General features: G+C 43.1%; 2 protein-coding genes across 2 annotated transcripts in view; both read right to left on the bottom strand.

Annotated features, from left to right (window-relative positions):
- Positions 1-18753, bottom strand: part of LOC310864617 (high-affinity choline transporter 1-like) — a gene marked incomplete at both ends in the record, with an annotated part of 45062 nt that extends 26309 nt beyond the window's left edge. The window contains 2 exons of the mRNA XM_083773305.1: positions 16603-16716; positions 18570-18753. Coding sequence (XP_083629431.1) covers positions 16603-16716; positions 18570-18753 — 298 coding nt within the window. The remainder of the gene's footprint in view (positions 1-16602; positions 16717-18569) is intronic.
- On the bottom strand, positions 234-9845 carry LOC310863923 (chymotrypsin A-like; the record flags this gene model as incomplete). Its single annotated transcript, XM_083772458.1, has 7 exons — positions 234-395; positions 1522-1655; positions 2729-2909; positions 4011-4089; positions 6066-6145; positions 8139-8242; positions 9794-9845. The coding sequence occupies 7 exons, from the start codon at positions 9843-9845 to the stop codon at positions 234-236; spliced, it is 792 nt and encodes a 263-aa protein (XP_083628584.1).
- Positions 18754-19835: the final 1082 nt, after the last annotated feature.

Here is a 19835-nt window from a genome sequence, read left to right as displayed (position 1 = left end):
TGGGTTGTGTTGGGCGGGTATAAACTGGCTCGGGTAGATTGGCGTGGAGGGTCGGAGGATGGCGTGAAGGTGTGGTTAAGGTGTGTTCCTCCGCCTCCTGCAACATCTGTTGTTCCAACTCCATTAATGGCACAATTGGACAAATACACTGAGGCACCATGTTTGAATAATTGGTTGTTTTATTGATCGTGCACTATAGTACGTGTAAACTATACGTATATAGATGACATGTTCTAGTTGGCAGCGAGGGTCTGGTCGATCCAGGCCCGTAGCTCGGTGACGCGGGCGTACACACCGGGCATGGAGGGACTGCACTGCCCACTGCCCCAGGAGACGATGCCAACCAGGGTCCAGGCTCCGGCCTTCTCACAGACCAGAGGCCCCCCAGAGTCACCCTGAAACAACAAGCAAGACATTTTTGTTATTTTGTTTTGCCATGGACATATATCAGGGTTCCCCAATAAATTTTCCTCAAGGGCCATATTTTGACTAGGGTAACACCAGGCTGGGGGCCGAGTCGGCACGCGCGAGATGGAGGTCTTGCCCTGAAAATTAATTTTCAGGGGAAGACCCCATTTGAAAAGGATGCCCAGTTTGAAATGCATAGGCTACTGACCCCCATAATATAACATTTAATATATACCAGATAATATTACCAGAAACATGAATGAATAACAGGTGTTCTCAGAGTTACAGTAAGCGGGTCTTTGCAAATAAAACATGTGGGAACCACTAGTAGGCCTACTAGTTGCTAATAATGCCATATTGCTATAGTGTCATAGTAAATCATTGTAATACACATTATGATGAAAACATGGAGACTTTGACATTCAGTTTGTGGGCATCATGATCAAAATAGGAACATTATAATGGTGTGTAAATAAGACAATTGACAGAAATGGACAAGACCAAGTCATAATTTGGTGACTCCATGGTTTCTTTTTTTTAATATATATATTTTTATCCCAAATCTTGTAACCCATTTTTCACCCCTGTGTCAATCATCTAATGTGATCCTGGGCTCTACACACCCTCCACCAACCTTGTCCCCATATATGGGGGACATGGGGAGAGCAACGGACTTGAACTCATGCTTCCTTCATGCCTGAGTGTCCAAGTTGCTCCTTTACACCTGACAGGGGGGAGTTTCCCTGGTTGGACGTAGCGCGTGGAAGGAACACGTTATTCCAACCAGTTCCTTTTCCCCTCCATCAGGCGCCCCGGCTGGCCAGGGGGAGGCAGTTTAGTGACCAGGATTACTGCATGTTTTTGGTGAGGGTACCTACCCTATAGGGGACACGGGGAGAACATGTGAGGGTACCTACCCTATAGGGGACACGGGGAGAACATGTGAGGGTACCTACCCTATAGGGGACACGGGGAGAACATGTGAGGGTACCTACCCTATAGGGGACACGGGGAGAACATGTGAGGGTACCTACCCTAGGGGACACAGGGAGAACATGCAGACTCCACACAGACTCCATGGTTTCATGTGTAAAATCGCTCCCGGTCACTCACCATGCAAGACGAGGCCCCCGAGGCTCCGGCACAGATCATCCGGTCAGTGATGCTGTTTCCCCAGAAACGTTTGCAGTCGTTGTTGGAGAGGAGAGGGAGGGCAGCCTGCTGGAGCAGGGCGGGGGTGTCGGGAGCTGGAGAGAAAACACACGTCAGACCCATTCTGGTGTTATACTTTAGCTATTGGACAATAGCAGATCTACAAGCTCAGAGTGCCGCGCTACCAGCTAGTAGATCTGCTATCTTTGCTAAAATCGCTAAAAATGTGGCGCAAATTTTGAATATATATTCTTTCAGAGCGAACATTTTAACTCAAATCTTTGCTTCGGGGGGGGGGGGGGGGGGGGGAGTCCCTGGAACAACATATTTTCAGATGGGGGTCGGCGGCCAATTACATAGGCTATAATCTTGGGGGTCCTTGACATGAAAATGTTTGAGAACGACTGACAGAAACATAGGGTTTTTCAGAAAACTGTCAGGATTTAGAAGAACTTTGTAGAATCGTTTCTGGGTCTTACTGGGTTTGAGTTTAATTTCAGCTATAGCTGCAGAACATAAATATTTGTCATATGGAATTCTCGTTATGCTTGATGAGAAGATCAGGGTGAAATCAATCACCCTGAAGCTTATACACCGAACAAGAGTATAGAATATCTTACGATAACTTCCCTTCACGATAAAGACATTGGTGGTTGAGACACCAGTTTGCTCCACCTTCCACTTTGGGACATCCTATTCTATTCTAGGTAATTGAACTGGTCACTGAAACGTCCTCCCCTCACCAGTGTGGTGGGTCAGGCCCCATCCAGTGGTTGTGCGGTCAAAACTCAGTAGTGGAGCTTTTGCTTAGCATACCAAAAGAACTACACTTCCCAGAGTCAAAACACAAAATGGCCGCTGCTCATTAAGAGCACCTGCAGACTTTAAAAGGCCACACAAACAGAAACCAGGGAGAGAAGAAGCTGTAGTTCTTTCAGGAGTCGAGTTCAGCCCCAAAGACGCCCATGGTCTGTAAAAATGTTTATATACTTGCATGTTTGAAATGCCACTTTATGGTTTAACTGCAGTGCTACCAAATTGGATAAGGAACACATTGCAGCATTACCTGCTATGTGTTACTTTGGGCACACTGCTGTGTTCAAACACACTTGTGACTTGACAGTGTTTGGGGAAAATTAATTCATTTGTGTTTAAAGTATAAATTCACCAGTGTGGTGGGTCAGGCCCCATCCAGTGGTCACACACATCATCCCGCCGGGGAAGTGGTCGCCGCTCTCGGCCACGCACACGGGCGACACGACGCGGCCCATCTGGGCGGGGCCGTCCAGCTTGATCAGGAGGATGTCGTTGTTGACGTTGTACTGGTTGTAGTCGGGGTGCTTGAAGACCTGATCGGAGGAACGAGGCAAGTCAACGTTGTGCATGGTGTAGCTGTCGTCAAGATTAAAAGCTGCCTTCAGAATTAAAAGTTAATTTATAAATAAGTACATAAGTTAAGAAGTTCATAATGTTTTTTGTTTCATGTCAATTTCATGTGTTTTTACCGGTACTTTGTTTTCAATGAGTATTGAGGTGATTTATGTTTGATTGATTGACTAAGGTCACTTTAACCTCTGAGCAGCTGAAGCCTGATCTGCTGATTGAGCAAGGGTGTTTTCGATCACTGGTAATTAGCAGAGCAGGGCAGAGCCAGTTCATTCTGAGAAGAGAGCTTCAGCGTGCAACAGCTAACGCGCATTGCTGCTGCCCACATGTAGATCTGCTGTTTTGAGTCCAGCTCATGATATCAGTTAAAGAGTCAATTGTGCTGATACTAAGAGGATTAAAGATTTCCCCCGTTTATTCCCCCCAAAGTGGATGCGGCCAATGAGTTCTCACTGTAGCCGGTATACGTCACAAGGCATTTTGGCATTTGGCATACGCAATAAATGTCTGTACAACAAAGAACGCCTTCTGACATATCTATCTACCGGAGGGGGCTACACATGGCCTCTGTAAGATCTGAATCCCCCCCACCCCACCCCCCCCCCCCCCCTCTTTCCCCTCACTGTATATGTATCTTTTCCCATTTTGCTTCCTATATGATGAATTCCTGTTCTGTTCTTTAGCTACATAGAAATGTCTATTTGTATGTCTCTAAATGTTTGTACGTCTCTAAATGTTTTGATGAATTGAACAATGTGGACCCTGTTGTAAACCAGTGTAATGCTTAATTGGATCGTCCACTCACAGTTAACAGTCTTTGTATTGAGTTTGTGCTTGAAATGTACTGTAAATTCTGCAAACTGTTAATAAATATTTCAATCAATCAATGGCTTCAACTGTATTTTCCAATAATAGCCCACAGGGACATGACAGAATGTATTATGAGCAGGTCAAGGAGAGGAGTGTAAAGATTGAAGCCTGATAAGAGTATCCTGATAATAAATGTACAGTAAAGGAAATCATGTTTATGTGACCCTCCTATGAAACAGAACATCATACTGTACCTTTGCAACATTCCGGATATGGGCGTGGTCAGGCTTGGAGACCTTGCTATGCTCGCCCAGGTGCACGCGGTGGGTCGTTCTGAGAAGGTTGCAAAGGAAACGATGGGCTTTAAAGGACCACTTCACCACTTTTCAACCTATCTTCATATAATAGGTCCTCATTAATAATCATGATAAAATGGCACGATTTTATTCTACTCAGTCTGTGTCTCATAGGAGGGCTGTGGGCAGTTTAGAAACCGTCTTCCAGTGACATCATCATTAGGCAGATTTTTTTTTTTAAACAATTTTTTACAAAAATGTTTAGATTGTCATTATCGTGAGAACGATGGCTTCCATTTTCGCATTGCAACTTTTCAGGACTAGAAAGCCTGCCGTTTCTATTAGCTTGTATTCCCCATCGATGATGTCACTGGAGGACGGGTTCTAAACTGCCCACAGCCCTCCTATGAGACACAGACTGAGTAGAAAAAATCGTGCCATTTTTTCATGATTATTAGTGAGGACCTATTATATGAAGATGGGTTGAAAAGTGGTGAAATGGTCCTTTAACACTAGCATGACTGAAGTAGCATGTGCTTAAATTAGTAGTCGACTATTCAACTAGTCGACTAGTAAATATCCACTAGTGGACCTTGTTGGTACTATAGTTGACTAGTCGATAGATTTATTTCCCCATTTTTGTAGGCCTCAAGATCAGCAAGATTATAGTTATAGTAACCAATGTACACCGTTTTTAAATGTACAGCTATTATTTAAAGAAAATAGGTAGGCCTAGTTATACAACTAGTCGACTAGGAAACTAGTCAACTAGTAAAAATCACTAGAAGCGAAAGCCCTTAGAGGTCTCATTTTTGTAAATGATCCCCTGCATCATGTTCTGTATGAATAGAATATGAATGTCAGAGGGAGCTGCTGGACTGATTGAGACATTTACAGCAATGATTTTACATACATGACAAATATAATACACAAGCATACACACAGAAATAAAACCTTATGACCAAATATTACAGAAAGCAGGTGCATAGATACTGTATGCCTTCCTCTAGTGTGAGGTCAGTTAAGAGTCTTTTAAAAGTAGTAAATGAAACAAGGACATTCAACTTCAATTTGTTTTGACAATTATTCCATAAATGTGGAGCATACTGTACACCCTGAAGGCAGTATCTCTAAATGTGGAGCATACTGTACACCCTGAAGGCAGTATCTCTAAATGTGGAGCATACTGTACACCCTGAAGGCAGTATCTCTAAATGTGGAGCATACTGTACACCCTGAAGGCAGTATCTCTAAATGTGGAGCATACTGTACACCCTGAAGGCAGTATCTCTAAATGTGGAGCATACTGTACACCCTGAAGGCAGTATCTCTAAATGTGGAGCATACTGTACACCCTGAAGGCAGTATCTCTAAATGTGGAGCATACTGTACACCCTGAAGGCAGTATCTCTAAATGTGGAGCATACTGTACACCCTGAAGGCAGTATCTCTAAATGTGGAGCATACTGTACACCCTGAAGGCAGTATCTCTAAATGTGGAGCGTACTGTACACCCTGAAGGCAGTATCTCTAAATGTGGAGCATACTGTACACCCTGAAGGCAGTATCTCTAAATGTGGAGCATACTGTACACCCTGAAGGCAGTATCTCTAAATGTGGAGCATACTGTACACCCTGAAGGCAGTATCTCTAAATGTGGAGCATACTGTACACCCTGAAGGCAGTATCTCTAAATGTGGAGCATACTGTACACCCTGAAGGCAGTATCTCTAAATGTGGAGCATACTGTACACCCTGAAGGCAGTATCTCTAAATGTGGAGCATACTGTACACCTTGAAGGCAGTATCTCTCGATTTAGTAGTAGTGTTTGGTAACAAAAGCTTATCTTGTGATCTGGTACCTTAAAATGATGTATTAAGATCCAGCTAATCCAGTTAAATACAGAGGTAGTTTACCAATTAGTGCTTTATACGTGAACAGGGTAGCATGTTGTTTCCTTCTGTGCTGTACTGTACTGTACTGTACTGTACTGTACTGTAACTGTACTGTACCTGACATTGCAGTGGGCAGCAGTCACAACCCAGTTCTCGTTGATCAGGGATCCGCCACAGAAGTGGAAGCCGGTGTAATCCTGAATTCACACACACACACACACGCACACACACACGCACACGCACACACACACAGTAGAAAAGAAAAATAAAAGAAAATATGATGATGGAATAAATGCATCGTCCTTTTTTTCTTCAAACTTGACTACGGTAGCGGTGGTCTCAACAACATAAGGGGAACTTTGACAGGAAAAGACTCGCTCAGCGTATAGAAAATAGAAGTAAAACTTTTTCATTTTGTTTCACTCCATTACTCCATACACTCCCCTAAATCGCCTGAACATCATTTTTTAATGTGGCTAGAGATTTAGGGGCTGGAGCCAGGCTACCTTAGACTGAGACTTAGAAAAATATATTTTCTTTTATTTTGCATTGCCCATTAAATGATAGACACATAGATAGAAGCACACACACTAGATAGACCCACAGACATGTCCATCAGAAGGGACACAGTCAGAGACAGGGATGTTGTAAAGATCAGTTCCCTCGAAAACTTTAAATTCACATTAAAAGCTGGTTGGCTGATAACATGACCTACATTTTTAAATCCATACTGACCTTTTAGATTAGAATAGGTTAAAAATAATAATAAGACAAAAAGAAAATCTAGTTTTTATTGGTTATTGGTTGGGGGTTTTTGTAAAATTGTTGTGTCTTTGTCTCCTGTCCCTCCTTCCCCTAAAGCAGGGGTTTTCAACTGATTGTGAACCAGGGACCACCACCCTGATTTATATCAACCTGGGGACCACTATTGTGTTGGGTGGGGATATGGGCTAAGATTAGTGCTTTTGTAAGTTAACACTTGCTATGCATCCCATGTGTATACATCCCAACCGTTGACTACTACTGGTAAAATGTCCTAATAATAATAATGACTCAACCAGGCAATCCGGTGCACTTCCCCCTTCTTGAGATTCTAACTCCCTTTTTCTGTTGAATTTCTTGACCTCCATCTTGTCAGTAAATGACTACATGGATGGACTCATCATAGGTCACCAGGTCATTCAATTCACGGTTTCTCAACTAGTGGAAAGAACATTTAAAACAAATCAACAAATCCTACATTACTAAATGCATGGTCAGGGACCACATGCAATACCTCCACGGACCACCAGTGGTCCACGGACCACCTGTTGAAAACCCATGCCCAAAAGGAACAGGGTCAGCAGGGCAAAATACAAACGCTATTTAGTTTATGTCTGTTTGGTTTTGTTACTCCCTGTGTCCCCTTTCCCCTAAAGGGACACAGCGGAAACACTGTGTCCCCTTTCCCCTAAAGGGACACAGTGTGTCCCCTTTCCCCTAAAGGGACACAGTGTGTCCCCTTTCCCCTAAAGGGACACAGTGTGTCCCCTTTCCCCTAAAGGGACACAGCGGAAACACTGTGTCCCCTTTCCCCTAAAGGGACACAACGGAAACACTGTGTCCCCTTTCCCCTAAAGGGACACAACGGAAACACTGTGTCCCCTTTCCCCTAAAGGGACACAGCGGAAACACTGTGTCCCCTTTCCCCTAAAGGGACACAGTGTGTCCCCTTTCCCCTAAAGGGACACACTGTGTCCCCTTTCCCCTAAAGGGACACAGTGTGTCCCCTTTCCCCTAAAGGGACACAGTGTGTCCCCTTTCCCCTAAAGGGACACAACGGAAACACAAGCCTATAACGGCCTTCTTGTGTCTGTATCTTCTTCAATTAATTTTCGATAAAGTTTACAATCAATCAATCAATAAAAAATAAACAGCGGTAGCTATTTATCCCATTCTGAACGGGTTAGGAAAATTCTGAAATTTAGCATCATGTTATGCTTTAGCTATTGAAAAATAGCAGATCTACAAGCTCATAGCGCGCCACCGAGTGGCGCGCCACGGGCTTGTAGGTCTGCTATTTTTGAAAAATCAAAGAACGACTGACATTTTTAGAATCTGATCTCAGGTCAGAATGGGTTCATCAGACCAGTGTGTGTCCAGTGGAAACCTCGTATGAATCTGATCTCAGGTCAGAATGGGTTATTGTACCTGCAGGGAGACCTGCCAGGGCCAGGAGTGAGGCACCACCGTCTCCCCGTGACGATACGGGGCGTATCCAGTGACCACCGGAGTGACGGCAGGAACGCCACAGCCTGACAGACACACACACACACACACACACACACACACACACACACACACACACACACACACACACACACATACAGTACCTCAGATTACTGTACTTAAAGGACCACTTCACCACTTTTCAACCTATCTTCATATAATAGGTCCTCACTAATGGCAGACCTATTATGGCGCAATTTTTTTCTACTCAGTCTGTGTCTCAAAGGAGGGCTGTGGGGCAGTTCAGAAACCGTCTTCCAGTGACATCATCGATGGGGAATACAAGCTAATAGAAACTGGCAGGCTTTCTAGTCCTGAAAAGTTTGCAATGCGGAAATGGAAGCCATCGTTCTCACGATAATGAAAATCTAAACATTTTTGTAAAAAAATCTTGTTTAAAAAAAATAATCTGCCTAATGATGATGTCACTGGAAGACTGTTTCTGAACTGCCCCACAGCCCTCCTATGAGACACAGACCGAGTAGAAAGAAATCGTTGCCATTTTATCATGATTATTAGTGAGGACCTATTATATGAAGATAGGTTGAAAAGTGGTGAAGTGGTCCTTTAACCCCTTCTGGGTGGTAAGGGAACCCCTTTTGGTGTTTTAGGGGTTATGTTAAACTTTTAGCTATTGATAAATAGCAGATCTATACAAGCTCTTACGAGCTACCTGGAACAACATATTTTCAGATGGGGGTCGGTGGCCAGTTACATATATAATATATATATATATCTTTTAATATATTTTTTATCCCACGATTTTGTAACCCATTTTCCCCCCTGTGTCAATCATCTAATGTGATCCTGGGCTCTACACACCTCCACCAACCTATTCCCCATATATGGGGGACAAGGGAGACCAACCTAGTCCCCATATATGGGGGGACAAGGGGAGACCAACCTAGTCCCCATATATGGGGGACAAGGGGAGACCAACCTAGTCCCCATATATGGGGGACAAGGGGAGACCAACCTAGTCCCCATATATGGGGGGGACAAGGGGAGACCAACCTAGTCCCCATAATATGGGGGGACAAGGGGAGACCAACCTAGTCCCCATATATGGGGGACAAGGGGAGACCAACCTAGTCCCCATATATGGGGGACAAGGGGAGAGCAACCTAGTCCCCATATATGGGGGACAAGGGGAGAGCAATCGGACTTGAAACTCATGCTTCCTTCATGCCTGAGTGTCCAAGTTGCTCCTTTACACCTGGACAGGGGGGAGTTTTCCCTGGTTGGACGTAGCGCGTGGAAGGAACACGTTATTCACCAGGTGCCCCGGCTGGCCAGGGGGAGGCAGTTTTAGTGACCAGGATTACCAGTTACATATATTTCTGACCAGGATTACCAGTTACATATATTTCTGGGGCATCATGACATTGTTTGAGAACGACGATGGCATAGAAACAGGGTTTTCTTTCTCCAGAAAACTGTCAGGATTTAGAAGGCATTTGTAGAATCGTCCTCAGGCCTAAAAGTACAGTACTTTGTAAGCAAATGTACATGCACGCAGGACAGGTATACTCACCATAGGACAGGTATACTACAGTACAGTACAGTACAGTACTCACCATAGGCAGCGCCGACAAAGGCAAGGCAGGAGAGGATGGACAGGAAGGCCATGGTTTCAGGTTGACTGTATAGCGCGCATCCAGCAGGGTCTTTTATACTGGAAGGAACGCATGGCTTCTTATCTCTTCGCTGGGAGTTTGTACAAAATGTACAGCCTGCGTGTTAGTTATGACATGGGTTTTTCCTCTGAAGGCACTAGTGGGGACGTGTTAACATGTCATGTGAATTATATTTCACAGTTTACATACATAGATACTGTAAAAGAGCTGAGTTTGCGCTCCTCTGTGGCAGTCAGAACTCTGCTGGGTGTTTTACAGCAGTGGCGGATCATGAAAATTAACAATATTCATATGCAGTATTCAATAGTCCCTAATTGTGGATAATTAGTGATTAATTAAGTTTTAATGGGGATGAATACTGGTGTTTTGACAAATTAAATACATTTTAAAATAAATAATAATAATAATAATAACTAGAAACGTCGCTTTCATAGGCCCCTCCCTTTTGATTGATTGATTGAAATATGTATAACAGTTTGCAGAATTACAGTACATTTCAAGCACAAACTCAATACAAAGACTGTTAACTGTGAGTGAGTGGACGACCCAATTAAGCATTACACTTGTTTACAAGAGGGTCCACCATGTTCAATTCATCAAAACATTTAGAGACGTACAAATAGACACTTATATGTAGTTAAAGAACAGAACAGGAATTCATCATGAAGGAGGTAAAAAGGGAAAAGAAACATATACAGTGAGGGGGGGGGGAAAGGGGGGGGGGGGAACTTGAATAGTTCAAAGGAACTCATGTCTAACATCCGATTGCTTAATATTTGTGGGAATGGCCTCTCACTCTCTCTCTCTCTCACTCTCTCTCTCTCTCTCTCTCTCTCTCTCTCTCTCTCTCTCTCTCTCTCTCTCCCCCTCCCTCCCTCCCTTTCTCCCTCTCTCCCTCTCTCTCTCTCTCTCTCTCTCTCTCTCTCTCTCTCTCTCTCTCTCTCTCTCTCTCCCCCTCCCTTTCTCCCTCTCTCTCTCTCTCTCTCTCTCTCTCTCTCTCTCTCTCTCTCTCTCTCTCTCTCTCTCTCCCTCTCTCTCTCTCTCTCTCTCTCCACACGTCTAGCTGTCACAATGTTTAGCGACAGACGCTGTCCCACTGCCCGCCCTGAATGTGTGAATGAATCACTTACCTTATTTTTCTTCTGCTCGTCTTGAAGAAATAAATCCAAAGTTTGTCATATTATGTTTTAAAGTAGGCATCAACTATAGCTGGTCAGTGAGCGTGTGCAGAGTAGAGTGAGAACGGGCGCTGCTCTGCTGCTAATTAATGTTAGCAGCACAGCAAATTAATGTTAGCAGCACAGCTGATTAATGTTAGCAGCACAGCTAATAAATGTTAGCAGCACAGCTAATTAATGTTGGCAGCACAGCTAATTAATGTTAGCAGCACAGCTAATTAATGTTAGCAGCACAGCTAATTAATGTTAGCAGCACAGCTAATTAATGTTAGCAGCACAGCTAATTAATGTGAAGGAGGCCTACTGGGGGTGAGCCATACATGTGTCACATGTGTCATAGGCTCAATATGTCAGTTTGACACATTCAGTAGATCCTGTGATCTTTTGTGGCCAAATGTAATTTCTTGGGGTCTAGTAGGACTATAGTAAATAATAAAATAATAAATCGCTGCAACATTTTGTAAAACAATACATATTTAGCCCCATGTTCGAATGCCCCCGCCCCCCCTGTCAAAAACAGCTAAAATCCCTAAAACGAAAGAAAGCAGCAAATGAAAAAAAGATTATCCCTCACCTTTTACTTTCTCTAATAATAACCTAAAACATGATCCTTGGTTGAAAAAACGAAAGTAGTCCTTTAAGCATTTATTTCATATTTACATGTCGATTTCAGCTCTGACACTTATTTCAGACATGCTCTATTATGTCCTAGTAAGAGTCTGCCTGTGCCATTAACTCATTTTGGAGAAAATAAAGATTTCCTCTGGCGAAAAAACATACATCAATACAATACAGTTTGTGCAATCTGCAGCTATATGACAATAGCATAAAAGAGTGCAACTTGCAATATACTTACAAAACTAACTGTGAAATACAGAATTAACGTGAAATATTAAGTAGACCCCACTAGTGCCCACATGTCAACTCATGTCATAACTAATACACAAGCTGTAAAAACTCCCAGCGAGAGATAAGACATGCATGCAAAGTGGATTGTCAGCAAATTGTCGGAACATTTCGAGCGAGAAAGGAGGGCTTTTGCAAAGGTGTTGTAATACAGTATGGGCTCCATTTTCATCACCGCTAAACCCCTTAACCCTAAACTTCGTTGCCTTTTCTTTACTATTTTGCAAAACATTTTTGAATAGTTAAAATGGCCAGTCTTACAAGCTCACAACGTGTCAATGTAGATTGGCTAGTTGGACTATTCAAAAATGTTTTTCAAAATAGTCAAAGAAAAGGCAAAGAAGTTTAGGGATAAGGGGTTTAGCGGTGACGAAAATGGAGCCCTATGTGTCTAGCACTCAGTTAACCATTTATCTACTGAAAATTGAGGTTTGGAATAAGAGAATAGACACTTTTAAACACGTCCATCATAGAGACATACGTTCACTTTTGAATTTTACCAATGGTCTCCCTCTCATGTTTTCTATTTCTATATTGTATTTTGATTTGAATCATGCATTGTTCAACCTCACAAGCTATTCTATCATGCATTGTTCAACCTCACAAGCTATTCTATTGTCTGTTAGGTTGACAAACGTCCCAGGCACCTTATAGGCCATACATGGGCAACTGGCGGCCCGGGGGCCACATGCTGCCCCCACCTTCACTTAATGTGGCCCTCAGGTTAATGTCAGAATACTGATATAATATCGGTTTCAGCTGTTTACAATTCCACAACATGCAAACATGACCCGCTTTAATTACTTCTAGTCTAAATTAGTAGCTCAATGCTTCAACACACGTATAATTAAAGGCATTTCAAATAACATAAAAATGTTAATTTTCAGGATTCCAATTCAAAAATAGCAAAAAAATTATTCAAGATTTCAATTCGAGTATAGCAAAAATAGCCGATCTACAAGCTCAAAACGTGTCGCAGCGCGATGCGTTTTGAGCTTGTAGATTGGCTATTCTCGCTACGACAGTAATATATGGCCCTAGGGAGTGAGTGTGGAAATATAGTGGCCCTCTCCATCGTCAAAGTTGCACCACCCCTGTTATAGGCCCTGGCCTGTAGTGGCCCTGCCTTCTTGTATATTGGCTCTATGTGATTGTGTAAATTTTTACTATTTTTCTATACTATTTCACATGGCAGTTATCCTGTCTTATAGGTCGCATTCACACCTCTAATTCGGTATAGAGTCGATGCGAATGGGTGCAGGGACAAATTAGCCATTGGGCCAGTGGGGCCGTGGCCCAGGGGCCCTTGGCTCTCAGGGGCCCTTCAGGGAAATTGGACCGTAAGGTACTAGGTTTGACACCCTGAAAAGGGCTCCTGGGGCCCTTCATTGGCCATTGATTTTGTTAAATTTAGGTCAAAAAGATGATAAAAACACGGAAAAACACCAAAATGTTGCGCGCACGCGCGCTATGGGGGCCCTGCAAAAATTACCGGCCCAGGGGCCCTCGGGGGGTTAATCCGTCCCTGAATGGGTGCATCATTTTTGCATATAAAATTTGCTGCGTTTGCCTTCACACAGCACGCTGTCATCCACAGCCATTGGAAACGCAGCAGGGACCTTTATCAATGCGTTCAATTCATGAACTACACAGTGACATATATGGTGTTAAAAATTATACTGAGTATATACTGAGTAATAGTTAGGACGTCACGTACAATTAGGTGCATGCAGTGGGTCGTCGGGCCGTCAAGTCGGGGACTCTCTCTCTCTCTCTCTCTCTCTCTCTCTCCACACGTACTGGTTGTTTGGGCATGGAGGCACATCGCTGAATGCACTGAGCGCAGACAGCAGCGCAAAATGACCTCCAACCTCCAACGTTTACAAGTTCATTGAGATGAAGAAGTCCCTACTCCCCACACAGCGACAGCACTCCATGTTTACAGACAGACAGACAGACAGACAGACAGAATATTCTGTAGGCCTACACTGCAGTGTTTCCTTATTAAGCAATATTGATTAACATACTCGTCCTCATATTTCGATGAGGGCTTCATATCAGTCTTCTCATTCGACCACGTCTATCCACAGTAAAACGGAACATCTTTGCGCTGCGTAAAATATGCCTTCTCCGTCTCCAACTGTGTTTCCTCATCATTCATCCGCCACATTGTTTGCTTCATTTCCTTTTTATTTGATGCAGGTTGCATTCACACCTAACCTGACTCCGCCAGATGGGGGGAACCCAGTTTACTCTCATTTCATTTCTTTCTCCATTATCTGTTGGTATGGTAATCTCTGCATCAGAGACAAAAATTCCCTAGGGAGAATTGTAAAAGTGGCCTCTAAAATCATTGGCTCACAAATGAACAGCCTAGACCAGATCTTTAAGAAACAGGTACTTAACAAAGCCCTGTGTATCCGATCTGATGCTGCTCACCCACTACACGGAGAGTACATCCTTCTCCCATCCGGCATTCGCTTGCGAGCCCCTTTATTGTGCCACAAAAAACAGGCACAAACATTCCTTTGTCCCGGTCTCTATTCACACACTGAATGCTGCTGTGCGTAGATCGAGGATATAACCTTATGATGAGCACTTTCACTTTTTACTGTATTATCTCGTGCCTATGTCTATGCACATGCACTTTTATGACCCATCGCATAGCACTTTAATGGTTGTGTGCACCTTTGTACTCTGGTATCCGCTGTGTGAACTGTTTGTTTGTCTGTACTGTTTCATTCATTGTTTAATGTACTGTCTATGCTGCAACCCAATTTGCCCTTCGGGGACACTAAATAAACTTGAACCTTGAACCTTGCCCCATCTGGCGGAGTCAGGTTAATTCACACCTGCAGTGAATCGAAGTCAGGTGCACTTGGAAGCGAAGTGAAATTCCCCCGTTTTCTTTTGGCGAAGTAGAATGCGGTTCTTTGATCCGCATCAAGCCCAACACACACCGGGGGTGCAGCGACGCGTGTAAAACAGAACAGTGGCGTATCGGAGCGTCAGGCGAGGCGTGAACGTGCGTCGGTGTGGGATAGGTTCATTGGAAATAACGGAGGCGGCTGTTTTGACGCGCGTCGGTGTGGGATAGGTTCATTGAACATAACGGAGGCGGCGGCTTTTTTGACGCGCGTCGGCGTTCGCAAACGGAGTGTGATGGCCTTCAGACTTCGATTGAGCCTTAATTCACACCTGCCAAACGAAGCGCACTTTCCAACAACACGATTCGTTTTAATGGCAGTAAAGCATTCTGGTGTGAATGCCACATAAAGTACCATATTAATGCAAACATTGATTCTTCATTTGACAGCTTTCAAGGTGATGAAAGTTGGTACCTGTATTCAATTGCACTTGATTGTATCATGAATATACAGTACTATATACCTCACCTTGTCACAACGCATGAGGAAGGCCCGTCAGGCCGAAACGCGTCCGTTTGTCCATCAGAGGTAAATAAACCATGTGAAAATATCTTGTGTGCTGGCTATTATTCCTTCATTTCTATTTTCACTCAACTGTAAGCAAATCAACATACATTATAAGTGTATATACTGTACAGTGCATCTGCACATTTCTAAAGTGACAATTTAAGGACTTTTAGGTAGAAATGCACAACATACCGATACCGATATACAGTGTTGGGAAAGTTCACTTTCTTCATTAAATAGTTCAGTTCACAGTTCACAAATTTAAACATGAACTAGTTCAGTTCATAGTTCATCATTCCAAATTGTTAGTTATTTTTGTCCCCAGTATGTTGCTGCGAGCTATTGTCAAAATGATTGATTGCCACGTACAGCCCACATGAAACCATGCACATACTTTATTCCTATTGGGAATAAAGTTGAAACCTTAAAAAAAATCACTTCGGGATTAATAAAGTGACAACTTTTACAATATGTCCATTACCATTATCCAAATTAATTAAATCATCTTTTTTTTTTTTTTTACTTTGTTTTTGTTTACTTATTTTGTAAACCTTGTTTTAACTTTTTTGTTAAAAATAGCCAACTTAACACACAATGTTTATGCGCCCACTCTTCCTGCACCCTTTTGCAGAAATCCTTTTCCACTTTGCTTCTGTCTTTATATGGGCCATGTGATCTGATGCTTTTATTTCTGAACGTCTCACATCCTCCATATTTCCGCGTGCTGAAAATAGCTGATCTACCAGCTCACAACGTGTCGCGGACGAATCGCGTTGTGAGCTTGCAGATCAGCTATTTTCAGCATGCACCACGTCATACGACATTAAATCAGGCTTCACTGTGGGAGTGAGCATTTTCAAAGCCATTAGGTGAAATTACATTATTATTATTATTATTATTATTGCGGCAATATCGGTCAATACTGGTGAAATATGGGTCAATATCGGTGAAAATGTATGGGGTCAATATCGGTGAAAATGTATGGGGTCAATATCGGTGAAAATGTATGGGTCAATATCGGTGAAAATGTATGGGTCAATATCGGTGAAAATGTATGGGTCAATATCGGTGAAAATGTATGGGTCAATATCGGTGAAAATGTATGGGTCAATATCGGTGAAAATGTATGGGTCAATATCGGTGAAAATGTATGGGTCAATATCGGTGAAAATGTATGGGGTAATATCAGTGAAAACATATTGGAAAGATACACATGCATGCAGCTTCTTACCGACGAGGAAGGTCAGAATATACGAGGCGGGCCCTAGGGCCCAGACGACGCCACGGGAGGGAGTGTAGACGGCCTCGGCAGTACCCATGATGTAGGCTCCTCCCACCCAGGTGGCTGAAGGAGGAATGGAATGTAAAGCAGTTAACACGTACAGTCAAAGGAAAGGAAAGGTACTATGTTTACCCAGGGTAACTGGACTAAGGAAAGGAAAGGTACTATGTTTACCCAGGGTAACTGGACTAAGGAAAGGAAAGGTACTATGTTTACCCAGGGTAACTGGACTAAGGAAAGGAAAGGTACTATGTTTACCCAGGGTAACTGGACTAAGGAAAGGAAAGGTACTATGTTTACCCTGCAGGGTAACTGGACTAAGGAAAGGAAAGGTACTATGTTTACCCAGGGTAACTGGACTAAGGAAAGGAAAGGTACTATGTTTACCCAGGGTAACTGGACTAAGGAAAGGAAAGGTACTATGTTTACCCAGGGTAACTGGACTAAGGAAAGGAAAGGTACTATGTTTACCCAGGGTAACTGGACTAAGGAAAGGAAAGGTACTATGTTTACCCAGGGTAACTGGACTAAGGAAAGGAAAGGTACTATGTTTACCCTGCAGGGTAACTGGACTAAGGAAAGGAAAGGTACCATGTTTACCCAGGGTAACTGGACTAAGGAAAGGAAAGGTACTATGTTTACCCAGGGTAACTGGACTAAGGAAAGGAAAGGTACTATGTTTACCCAGGGTAACTGGACTAAGAACTCAAGAACTTGTTTACAGCCAGGCCCTGCTCATAGAACATTTCATGGTAGAGGTTCAATGCCTTGTCCAAGGGCACTTCAGCGGTGGTAATTTGAACGTGCCGGTCCGAGGATACGAACTATAGCGACCTTCCGATATCAAGACCGCTCCGCAAAAAAAAACGTTCGGCCACCGCTGCCTGCATATACACAGCAACACACATACATGATGCATATAGCCTGCGGAGTTAGTTCATGCAGACATACTCGAGGGGGTTCATGCCGTGCTCAAAGGCGCATACATACAGTATACTCAAGGGGTTAACGGGCTGCATTACTGTGTGGGTGTATTCAGTGTGTGCAAGTTCCACACGTCATTCGCTGATGTGGCAGTCAGCTGACCAATTGGGCGGGCTACTTAAGCTCACCAGTCTGCACGCTCTTCCTGCCCTCCTCCCAAGGAAGCTCTGAGAAGGAAGGGAAGTGGTCACGTGACTGGGCCGCGCCATGACACTTTCATGGGAGCCAAACTATACCCGGAAGTTTGGCAGAATGCACTGGAGTCAATGAGAGCTCAGTGACCAGCTCATGAACAAACATTATTTATGAACAATTGAGACCTTTTGTAAAGTAATCACTTCTGGAAAATAACAGAAGACATCATGTATTAAACACATTATTGTCTGCTGTGTTGTTATTCGATGTGTACACTGTGTAATTTTTATAGAGCACAAAGTACCTTTCTGAACGCACCAAGTATCGCGAGACTTCCCACCGTTTCCTGTCTGGCAGCCAAATCTTGCGATACTTCAGAGCCAGAAACGATACATGCTGCTGTTTAGATCCTCAGATAAAATGATATACATCGAAAAGTAAGTGATTAGAAAACAACCTGTGATTCTGTTATTTTCCAGAAGTGATTACTTTACAAAAGGTCTCAATTGTTCATGAATAATGTTTGTTATGAGCTGGTCCAGCCGGCTCCATTCACTGCCATGTATTCATTGCACTTCCGGTGTGAGTTTGGCTCCCATGAAAGTGTCCATGAAAGTGTCATGGCGCAGCCCAGTCACGTGACCACTTCCCTTCCTTCTCAGAGCTTCCTTGCCCTCCCTCCTCTTGCATATGGTTCCTGGTTGTTATCAAGGAAGCTCTGAGAAGGAAGAGAAGTGGTCTGTGAAGGTTTGTGAATCCCTGATGCAGGTATCGTCAGACAATTTGTATTTTCTCACCTGTCATTGTGAAGACGCCGATCCACGCGTTGATGTTGCGTCCTCCTATCATGGTGACCTCACTCCTGGACCCCACGCATTTCCTCTCCTCCGTCCTGGACTTCCTGGAGGCCCAGACGCCCATCCCCAGGATCAGGGCGTAGAAGACCAACGTCGCCACCAAGCCAGCGATGTTTAGAGCCATCGTGGAACTGTAACACACAAATACGAGCAGACAGGATCAGTGTTGTTTTCGTCGACTCAAACTAAGACGAAAAATGTTCGTCGACTACCTTTTTCCACTGAAGAAAACGAAATGGAAACTAAATTAAAACTATGCTATGATGACTAAAACTAAGACTAAATATTCTGACAATTTCGTCAACAAATAAAAACTAGACTAAAATGTTAGGAAGGGACTAGTGGACAAGAGATCCAGCGTAAGTCATTTTACACTTGGTTGCATGCTGAAAATAGCAGATCTACAAGCTCACAAGTGAGCTTGTAGATCGGCTATTTTCAGCAAGTGTAAAATAAGTCATGACGGCAACAAGGTCCGCAAAAATACATTTTAGTCGACTAAATCACCTGTAGATTTAGTCGACTAAAACCTTATGACATTTAGTCGACTAAAACTAGACTAACACTAATACATTCCAGGTGACTAAAATGTGACTAAGACTAAGTGAAAACTATTCAGGAGACTATGACTAAAACTAAAATAGAAATGTGCTGCCGAAAACAACACTGGACAGGATGTGTCAACAACAATGCCATTGAAATTACCTTGAGCAAGATATTGAATCCATAACTGCTAAATATGTTATTATGTCATAGTAAAGTAATAAAGAGATTGCCGTAAAAAATTAAAAAACATATTTAGCAGTTATGGATTCAATGTCTTGTATAGCCTATATACTAGAGTCAGAAGTCCTACTAGATCCCAGGAAATTAACATCTGGCCTGCACGAAAGATCACGGGCTCTACTGAATGTGACAAACAAGTTATGTACTGTATAATACCTTCAAATGTACATTATTTTTTTGTATTGATTGTATTGCTGTATTGTTGTATTGTTCTTTCTGCTTTGGCAATGTAAACGTATGTTTTCTCATGCCAATAAAGCCCTTTGAATTGAATTGAATTGTATTGTATAATAAATGGCTGACAAAGTATACTCACATATTTGTTTCATTGGCCCACACCGAAAAGGAACGTTCACGTGTTTGGGCTATGAGCGACTCTGATGAAGGCTCATATTATAGCAGAAAGGAACGTTTACGTGT

Source organism: Protomyctophum parallelum (assembly GCF_964188405.1).
Source record: "Protomyctophum parallelum genome assembly, chromosome: 9".
NCBI lineage: Eukaryota > Metazoa > Chordata > Actinopteri > Myctophiformes > Myctophidae > Protomyctophum > Protomyctophum parallelum.
This window is presented reverse-complemented; position numbering and strand designations above follow the sequence as displayed.